General features: G+C 41.6%; 1 protein-coding gene across 5 annotated transcripts; it reads right to left on the bottom strand.

Annotated features, from left to right (window-relative positions):
- Positions 1-84: 84 nt before the first annotated feature.
- On the bottom strand, positions 85-8,236 carry LOC110977092 (ras-related protein Rab-24-like). 5 transcript variants are annotated; one of them, XM_022230907.2, is made up of 10 exons: positions 8,053-8,236; positions 7,092-7,301; positions 5,664-6,712; positions 5,261-5,329; positions 4,273-4,351; positions 3,617-3,684; positions 3,145-3,244; positions 2,345-2,395; positions 1,999-2,091; positions 85-1,785 (listed from the first exon to the last, which is right to left on the bottom strand). In XM_022230907.2, exons 3-10 carry the CDS (start codon positions 5,775-5,777, stop codon positions 1,736-1,738), a joined length of 624 nt encoding a protein of 207 aa, XP_022086599.1. In that variant the 5' UTR covers positions 5,778-6,712; positions 7,092-7,301; positions 8,053-8,236; the 3' UTR covers positions 85-1,735. The 5 variants fall into 5 exon arrangements, with proteins under 5 accessions (XP_022086599.1, XP_022086598.1, XP_087001003.1 ...); XM_022230906.2 differs by having other exon boundaries at positions 7,154-7,301; XM_087144877.1 differs by lacking the exon at positions 7,092-7,301 and having other exon boundaries at positions 5,664-5,918; positions 6,519-6,712.
- Positions 8,237-10,304: the final 2,068 nt, after the last annotated feature.

Here is a 10,304-nt window from a genome sequence, read left to right as displayed (position 1 = left end):
TAGGCCTCTAAACTCCCTAATTTCACTTGAATGAAATAAGACAGTCAATTCAACATGAAAACTGCATACGAATAAGCCACTGACATCATTATCTCAAACAGATTAATTTATTACCAGTGCAATTGAAATTACAATTACATGTATATTTATTTGTGAGAAATGTGAATCGTCTGAGGCTGCTGAAGTAATAAACCTTTTGCGAATTAAATTTGAAGAAAATATGGTACATGGAGTTCTTTGAATTCCCATGAACATAACAATTTGAATTCTCCATACTAGAGACATCTATCCCTGACTTTGTGATTAAGGGCAGGCTTTTGCTTAATAAGAGACACCTTGCACCAATACGCTGCTTCCAATGGACAAGAAGGGCATAAAGGAACCAGCCCATTTCAGAGATGGTGGTCGCTATGCAGAACTTAGCCCCAAATCACGCGGTATAGCAACAGTGTCTTTAGTCTGGGGAATTCAAATTATGTATCATGTAATCAGATAAGTCTGTGTACCAGACTGTAATCAAATTTAATTTGCAAAAGGTTTATTGAAGTAACAGATCTAGAATAAAGAATTTGTGAGAGGGAAGATTCGATAAGGACCTACGCTTTTTTAAGTTCGGTTAACCAAAAGTAATGCAGACATGGAGGACATTTTTCCTCTAAATAGAATAAAACTACAACTTTAAAAGGTACATGTGTTCAGCACTGGAAATATAATGAAACATACAATGATTGCTCACTTTGAGCAAGTAAAGAAAACAATCCAAAAATATTACAGTCTACGAAAAAAGGAATAATGTACAAAACATGCAATATAAAAATAAATTTCACTGTTTTTACAAGATACTAGAGTTGCGTAAGTTCTCTTTAAAGGTAATTTCATACAGCAGGGGAAGGGCAACGGGGGCCACGCCCCCTCAAAAGAGAGCAATTATTTTTTTTTTTTTTAGATATGAGAAGCGTTTAGGGGATAATTTTCTTGCCCTTCCATCCAAGGGCATGTGAAAAAGCCCCTAACATTTAGTCTCAACCACTCAGAGAGGCCATACAGGGTCGCATGAAGAAATTACACAGCGGACAGGGTCGACGTCACCCCGCTCGTCTCCTACTTCTTTTTGACGCCCGGATCTAGAGGATGCCGGCTCCTCAACAAAGAAAAAAACCGTAGGGGTCTTATTTGGGCATTTGTTTAAGAGCAAAACAAAGAGTTGAAAGGGGCCCAATAATGATGACGAATACCGTAACACAACCCCCTCCCCCCATCTAAACATTTGAAGACCCCTCGACAAAAAATCCTGAATCCATCCCATGACTTTCATTCCCTTTTCTTAACATTGATAGAGAATCCGAAAGGCATCAGTTTGTATCCTTTCCTGCAAAAATTAATACTAATTTCAATATTAATATTCAATAATAATTTCAATATTAACCCTAACCCCCCCCAAGGGTTGCTGGCCCTAACCTTCCCCATTCACACAAAGTTAAACACCCATATGGGACTTTGTGCACAGAGGCTGTTGGACTTTGTTTTTCTGAGGTATGCCAAACCCAATGCAAAAGCCAGCTGTTATGGGCCTACCAGACCTATCCGCACAGAATTAAACACTTTACTACTGTTTAATTCTGTGGTTGGGGAAGGTTAGGGTTAAAGACCACCTATAACACCATTGACAGGACGCCGACGCATTGACAGGGGCACTTCTTGTGATTCTAGCTGGACGTGTGCATGTTGTGACCGGCTACCAGGGGCAGCAGCCACATCGTTTACGTTTGTTGTTTCCCAGCAGTGCTGCCGCCCACAAAAAGGAACAAACAAACAAACTGTTCAGAAAAGGTACTACTAGCCCTTGGTCTTGTGGGAGCGATGAGTCAGGAGTCATCAAATTATAATTCACGTGTGTACAATTCCTGGGGAAAACTCAAAGAACTTGATCAGATAATATAGATAAAATGAACGGACTTTTGAAATGAATTGATCTAAAAAACATGAATAAAAACATACCTATATCCTCTCCATCTTCTTGTCTACTATCAATGTAAGCTATGTGCTTGCCGTCATGGAGGTAATCTTTGGCAACCTTCAAGAACAGATCTCCTGCAATTATGTGAAATAAAAAAACACTGACATTTGTTCGGGGCAGGACTCTGCTACTCAACTCGGTGATCTCAAACACTGCCAAGCGAGGGCAGAGAAACAGACTCCAAAGAATTACCATGTCCTTGGAAAACCTCATCAAATCCATCGATTAAATTATTTCAAAATACACTGAAGCTTCACGAAAATCATTTGAAGAATTCCAAATTTAAGGACTTCGTACTACAAACCATCGGGCACAGCTTGTACTTACTGACATTGTAACCAGTCTTACTTGAAGTTTCAAAGACTTCTGCATGAAGTTCTGTGTTCAAAAAGGAAAGAGATTTATCAGTCAAACTAAATATCATGGGTTGTCGAGGCAGATGGGCAAATGGAAGCACTATCAAAATACACGGTTTGGGAATGCCCAAGGGAAATAAAAAAAAGAGTCCACAGTTGCTGACCTTGTTTTCCTTGTTTTGATTTACAGACCTTTGAACAAATCTTGCATGATGGAAATCAACACAAACTATCCGCATTGCAAACCCCATCACAGAAAACCTGTCTTTAGTCGAGAATAAACGTAAGATGTACATCAAAATAGATAGCTTGGTGTTCCCTTTTTCCTGCACGACACAAGCAAATAAGTAAAAAAATGAGCCTGAGTCACCGCCATTTTGCGAGATTTGATCGCCCCCCCTAGGGCGTTCTCCTACGGAGGTTTCAACAAAGTTCTAGAAGCCAAGGTGGGAAAATTCGTGTAGTTCACAAGGTTTACACGCATAGTCCCTTCAGAATATTTTTTCTGCTGCACTGTGGTACGTGCAAATGCAGTCTAAATCTGTCATTTCACTCTAATGCCCATTTTTATTGGAAATTCAAACAGCGTAATCCACTTGAAAGGACAGTGTGCTTTCCCTTTCCCTTGAGCATGTTCCCTTTAAATTTTGTGAGACATTTTGTGAAGCTTGATCACTACCAGTTTATCTGCTGTACCATATTGGTTTCAAAAAAAAAAAAAAACTCTGGAAGATAAAGTGGAAAAGTTCTAGTTAAAAAGCGCCTGAGTACCTTCCGTGTAATCTGCCACAACGTCACTGTCCACCTGTCTCGGCAGCCTACCCCTCTCCACTAGGTCAAGCTTTGTACCGCACAGATAAATTTTGCAAAACTGAGATAGAATTAAACAATGAAAAAAAAGGTGTGACTAACGGTCAACAAAACTGTCAGAAGTTGGCTCTTGATTATGAATATGAGTGAGAGATATACTTGTTTTCAAAAATGAGCACAAATTTAAACAAAACTACGGGGGGAAAAAATCACACTTAGCAAGCCATGCCAGAAATACAGCAAAGACAGGAAAAGGCACCAAAATTTACATGGCTAACATGTCAACATCTGACACCTAGATGTATAAATGTAGTTAACACTAGAATTCCTCATGAAGACATCAGCTAAATGCAAACTTTCTAAGGACCCAAAAATTTGATGACCGGGAAAAGAACTCGTCTGGTAAAAATGTACACGCTGTACGACATAGTACCTCTTCGCTCCTTTTCACCTGTTCCACCCAGAGCTTGATCCTGTCAAAGCTGGTTGGACTGGTAAGATCTGTACAGGGATAAAGACAGACAGACAGACAGACAGATTGATGCATAACCAGAAAGATCTAGAACCAAATATCTCTTTTAGGGGGAGGATGGGGGCCACTTTGTGTCCAGGAGCCAAAAAATGGGGGAGAATACTGTCATGGCCTTTCTATGGGGACAGGCTAAATTTGGGGGCTTTCTATACACTTTGGGGAAGAGGAGAAATGGGAGAGCCTCCCAAATAATTTTTCTCTCATTGCGTTTGAAAGACTAAAAAAAAAAAAAAAACGGAAAAAATTCACCCTTTGTAACTCCGTATTCATTTATAGTTGAGCCAATCTTAACTCCCTCAGGTGTGTGGGAAAAATCCTGAACATTCGATTTAGGCCTGTCAAGGTTAACAAACTTTTTATGAATGTCGCATCCAATCGTGTTTGCACGAGTATATAAAAGAACAGACTTTTTTAACCAAAGGACTCAACGGTATTCACATAACCCAGAGGGTTGTGTTGTGGTCAGTGTGTCGAAATCACAATGGCTTTTGAATGGTGTCCGGAGGGTCAGGTTAAGGAAACCTAATCGTTCATCTTGGACGACAGCCGCGACTTACCATAACAGACTATAGCAGCGCCAGCCCCTCGGTAGTAAAGCCGACTGATAGACGTGTACAGTTCACTTCCCCCAATGTCCTGATGATCAGACAATTAAATATAGTGATGCTCGATAAAGAGATTAACACTGGACTGGAAATAACTTGCCATGGATATTTCAGTTGCTTCTTTTCAGGACTGCAGGTAAACCTTGATTTGATCACTCAGTTATACCACAGGCCGGCACTGAATGCTGTATTATCAGAATTTCATGAAATACTTGAAAAGTCAATGTTCGATTTAATTCAATGTGATTCAATTATTCTTAAGTGCAGAACAATAACATGAACCATTTTGTTTTCCAAATTGGGTCATACGCTTCAGCTTTGCTAAACATGAAATCACTACTCTGTTGGCAGTGATGATAATGTGTTATTTTGTGTATAAAATCTATCCCTTTGGAGGCACGGTTAATAAAAAATTACTGTATGACCAAGTGTTGGAATATTTGATCAACTTTCAGGTCCGATATTCAATTATTCAATCTAATGCAGGCCTACTACATTGGCTTGAGAGGCTTCTCCAACTTGGAGAAATAGCAATTCTCCCTCTTGGCAACAAAGTGGGAGCTGACATTTTTGAGTAAGAGTTGAGCTGAGTATTTTTGAAGATCCACAAACAAATCAAAATTTGATTTTTCTTCAGTTGCACGAAGTCCAATACAGTACAGTTCTCAGCCCACTTCCTCGATTGATCTCTACAGATCTGACGGCCCGATGATCCCCTGGACCAGTAATCTTGGAAAGCTGTGCCCAAGAATGACAGGATGACTCCTGATTGGGTAGAGAGGAAGAACTTCCAAAATAAACTATGGCAACACAGTCACTGTGTGACTGAGGGACAAAGCCTCCCTCCCCTCTTCCCTATCTCATAAGCCCCTCCTACCCCTTTTAACACTTGCTGGTCTTATCCCTCAGAGTTGGAGGTCCTGTCACTAGCGACACTTACCCAGATTTGTATCCTGACTGTCCGGCTATCCACTTTAACGTCCTTCAGTTCAAAAGCTACACCACATGTCTGGGACAAAGTCACATGGGGAAACATTATTACTCATATTTCCCTGTTTGGGGGCAGGGGAAAGATGTGCCCCCAGTAGAGGTTCCCCCCTCTCCCCCGGTCCTTCCTTTCCCATTTGAAATTCTGAAATGTGCCCACCACCTTTCATTGTGCTACCACCTCCCCTCCCCCCAAAAATGTTAGTCAAAAATTTGACTAACAAAACCGACGAGAAATCATCCAGGAAAGACAAGAGCGGAACAATAAAGACAAAGTAAAGAAAACAGAGACCAACAAACAGACTGAGATGTACTGAAAACATGTACACTCATTTGGAGAGGCCTTTTGTACTCACTGGTTTAGCCTCGTGGCGGAATCTGTTGCAGACAAACCTCTCCATTAGACAAGTCTTCCCTCCACATGGCTTGCCCAGCAACACAACCTTCAACTGTGGCAGATTATCGTTCATGCTTGGTGTCTCACCTCCTTGAATCCAGGCAAAAACGGTACGTCGTTTTCTTCAGGCAAGTAGATGTTGAAATACACTTGCTGCAGTTCATTTCAGTTGCAGCTGCTTTTCAAAGTGGGACGCCCTCTGATGGGATATCCTCTGTGAAGATGCGTTTTAAAATTTGGCAAGACCACAACTGGCATTCGAAAAATTCACTGCTGATGTTCGTTACTTTCTGTCATGGTTCTCATGACATTCTGATTGACTGCCTCAGTTCAGTTTAGCTTTTGTAGTTACAATTGTGAGTTTTGTCACACTAAGATTTTCTTGTCTTAGAGTTCCAGGATCCTGATGGGTTATCAAGGCACTACATATGCAATGGTATCACTGCAGTCTTTGAAAAAGTAAGGCAAACGATATCCATGTAATTGCATTGTATCGTTGAAATGTCAATGTAGGAGTGATACGGACAGGTCTGTCCTGGTCCTATGGTACAAGAATGTTACAGCCTCCTAATAAAAATGGTTAAAATGTCGGAAGAGGTTGAAAAAATAGATTCAGCATTGGGTGTTACAAGCGTAAGATCAAACCTTGCCTTTGCCTCATTCAGTCACTGATTCCAAGAGAACCTTGGTCTTGCATGTCACCATTTCCGGGTCACATGGGTTATGCAATGCTCTAAAATTGTGGCATTTTCAGTGATGTTTCCAGCAGAACCCTGACTTCCTCAATACAGTGAAAATGGTTGCTCACAAGTACCGTTGACGCCGACTCGGTCCCCTATCCCTCCAGTGTAGTTCGTGATATGCATGGACAGCAGTACCTCTCAACCTAGCATCTGTTTTTTCAAGGCCTTATAGGGCAAGTTGAAATACAACACTTGTGTACACATCTTCAGGAATTGACATAGAACCTCTCTCTCATGCATTGACTGCTGCCAGATGTCATGTCAACTGTGATTAAAAGTAAAGTTAAGTTGACAAGTAAACAATATGTGCATGGTGAACGGTCAAACTAAGTCTCACAAACGCACTAGAAAAGGAGGGCATCAGATGTACAATCCTAACCCAAGAGACCACTTTTGCCGATAACAGGAACATACTTTTTGCAGTCACTTCACCCACAACTACATGTACTTTTCTCACAACCACTCCGCCCAGAAGCCTTATCGAAAATACTGCATGGGTGATTTTGCACAATGGTAGAAAGGCATTGTGGGAAGGAAAAAGGGGGCAATGTTTGCTCCTTTTTCCTTCCCACAATACCTTTAAATCGCCCATGCAGTATTTTCGATAAGGCTTATCTGCCACTTTGCCATCTTACCATGCTTACCACTTTGCCCATTCCCCATTTGCCACTTTGCACCCAGGCAACATGTTGAGCGTGATACGTACATGTACTTTTGGGGTGAGGGTATGGTATGTCACATCGGCCAGCCACACTACACGAGATACATGGATGTATTTTACCATTCCAGCATTTTGATGAATACTGCGACAATTAGATTCCCCTCTCCACAGTTAATTCAGACTTTTCATCCCTCTGAAAATAAATATTGAGAGCTCTTAAATTCCCCAGTTTTTCCATGTTGACATTTAATTCGGAAAATTGTAATCTTAGAGCCGTAGGCCTACATGTAAGCCTAATTAGAAACACATTTGGAATAACAGTCAAGACGGTAATGACAGTAGGACCCTAGCCCAGACAAAATAAGGATTTTGAAGTGACCCCAAAACAACTACTTTGTACTGGAATCCTAGCCAAGGCAACAGTTGCGATTTCCCAATTTAACTAACGTTAGTGGCAGGGTGGGAGCTGGAGACTTCAAAGGGGATGTGAATCCCCATGCTGCCAGCCGGGCCTGGTCGAACGCTGACCATGACTCCCTTAACCCTAACAGTCCTCAGTCCTCCAATAGGTGCAGGATTGAGGACTGTTAGGGCTAAAAAAGTGCACAGTTCAAGGCATCAAAATTGTGCACGTTCAAAGACATGAAAGATTGCCCTGAACATGCTGAACACCACGTCATGTAACAGGTGATGTATGCGGAAAGTAGGCCTAGGTAGTGCTAGGCCCCATACTGTACTGCCTACTCTTCACCTTAACGGATCTTGTAAAACTAGGACTCAAACTACGAGACGTAGACGGATACCCCAAGAAAGAAGTGTGGGGTTCATCGTTTTCGTTCGCCACGCGGGAGCGCGGTAGACAACGAACATTACGAATCCCCCCCCCCCAAATGTAGGCATACTACGCACTACAGCCTTCTAGGTTAGTAGGAGAATCTCCTTACCGGTAGTCCAGGGTCCCGAGTTCCAATAAGCCTTGACTGACTAAATGAGGTTTTCTCTATATCTACAATACACAATAACTAGAATTATGAATTAATACACGTACTACACACTGGTTGGGAACTGTGCACCTCAAACTTTCTGTGAAACTGAATGTGCACTGATACCATGCGCTATGCATGCAGCAGGGTTTTCGTTTTCCCCATCCGGGAATAAATGGCGCCCTCTGTTCGTAAAGGATTATCCATCTTAACCCTACAAGAGCAGGAGGAGGGGCGGAATCTACCCCCTTGACATTTTTTTCGATATCGACGGTGTGCATTTTTTTAAAGAAGTTGAACCTTTCAGAATTTTTAGAGCAATTCTTTGCAGTTATTTTGACACCTTGTTTGCAAAATTCGGACATACAGATCTCGCGCAGCGTGCATTTTTCCGAGAGGGGTCAGCAAAAAAAACAAAAACAGTATACTTTTTCCACTGAGGTGATCAAAGCACGTGTACTGGTATGCATGTCGCCATGAACTTCAAATGAACGTAACGAACCCACAGTTCAAGCTTCACATTTGTAATGATAAGGGGCGTTTTCATACGCATGCCACCCCCCCCCCCCAAAAAGCATGAAACAAACAAATTCTTGGGGGAGGGGAGGGATCCGCCCCCCGGCTGTGGGATGGATAAAAAATAACCCGGCTCTTTGAGGGTTAAAGAGCAGCGCAGCAGGGCATGGCAGTGGTTCAACTGTCAAGAAATTTTCCTTATTTTAAGGAAATTTGTTGCTTTCGAGGGAGCTTTTCAGGAAAATCTATGAAAGTTTTAAGGAAATTCCTCAAATCCAGGAACAGTTCACGCTGCACCCGGCGTCAACTTGCTGTCTTCAATCAAGGAGACTAGGATATTGAGGCTTCGCTTCGTGCGTCCTACTATGCTTATCATCCTGAACGCCCAAGGGATGCAACAAGTATGATGGGCCCGGGCTTGTTGCGTGTATTGTTTTTTTAAATAAGGGAATGGGGAAGGGATTTGACTCTCAGGATATGGAAATTTTTATTCTTTAGAGTGGAAGCCGCACATGCGAAGGGTTCATTCTGGTTTGCGATGGAGGTTTCGTTCGCTCACTCCCTCGCCACCCGGCGCCTTAACGTAGCACCGGATGACCTCATCGATGTTGCATTGTCTTGAACATTCCATTGCATAGCCCACGTGTCACTGAAGTTAGAGCATGGAGGTTCTCCTCATTAATGACACGTAGACTCTTGATTGCGACACTAGCGCTAGCGTTGAAATCCTCATTATATGCACGAAGATCGTACACTTCCCGCTACGATGAAATATACCATGGCATTCTCCAACGAGGCCGAAATCTTCATCAGGTTTTTTTCAGGTCAATTAATATCCACACTTGTAGAGTACGCCTAGCCATCAATCAACAAAGACAGATCATATGTCAACTTGACGTGGAGTCCAAAGCGGTCATTCAGATTTCCACTAGGTATCACAGTTTAAAACAAAGAGGTAAATCAGGTGTCCACTGGGTGGATCAAATATCCACAAAGAAAAAGCGAACGCCCAGTACTGACTAGGGAAATCAAATGTTACATCGTGATTTCAAATGAGTGGATGTTTGAAATAATCACGATTTGAGATGATACTTTCACCCGAAAATCATGGTAGATATATTTTAAACCAATCGTTACTAAGGACTTTTTCTTTTCTTTACATCAGTCTTTGAAATTTCCGTTTCAAAAATTATTTCAAAATTATTTAGGAATTACCGTAGTACGTGTTACATGTAAATTATTACATGTTTGCTTCAAGTTAACGCTTTGACATGGATAAATAAAGATGTGAGGCGGTCCTGTCAGCTGAAGGTTCAAAATATTTACGTACGGTCTTCACATAATTTGCTACCCAACATTTGATGTACCTATCAGCGAAGTTATTCACCAGTGGTCAATTGGTTACATAACAATTTTCTTCATGTGGATATTTGATTGGCCTATTGACATTTGAAATACCCAATTTCACATTCCGCCTCATACTGTGGACATTTGACCTGAAAAACCTATAAAACAATCCATTGCTCGGACAGAGGACGCTGTCAAGATTTAGCCACGATTTTTCGTCCGTCAGCCTTATTTAGGGGCGGTCGTCATTCTAAATGATTTAGCACATATTCTGTATACAATGTCACCACTTTACTCTCACCAAGTAAGATTTCTTGATTCATTTGTATAGGTCTAATAGCCTCATGGCT

This window comes from Acanthaster planci, linkage group LG13 (genome assembly GCF_054643075.1).
Source record: "Acanthaster planci isolate LZ-2023a linkage group LG13, COTS_SCS, whole genome shotgun sequence".
Classification (NCBI taxonomy): domain Eukaryota; kingdom Metazoa; phylum Echinodermata; class Asteroidea; order Valvatida; family Acanthasteridae; genus Acanthaster; species Acanthaster planci.
Note: the sequence above shows the minus strand (reverse complement) of the source record. Positions and strands in the feature narration are given on the sequence as shown.

Coding starts and splice junctions, on each gene's coding strand:
- LOC110977092 (XM_022230907.2), bottom strand. CDS start 5,777: ATGAACGATAATCTGCCACAGTTGAAGGTTGTGTTGCTGGGCAAGCCA. Junction 3,685..4,272: donor CGCTGCTATAGTCTGTTATG/GTAAGTCGCGGC, acceptor ATCCCTGTACAG/ATCTTACCAGTCCAACCAGC. Junction 1,786..1,998: donor AGAAGATGGAGAGGATATAG/GTATGTTTTTAT, acceptor TGTGGGCGGCAG/CACTGCTGGGAAACAACAAA.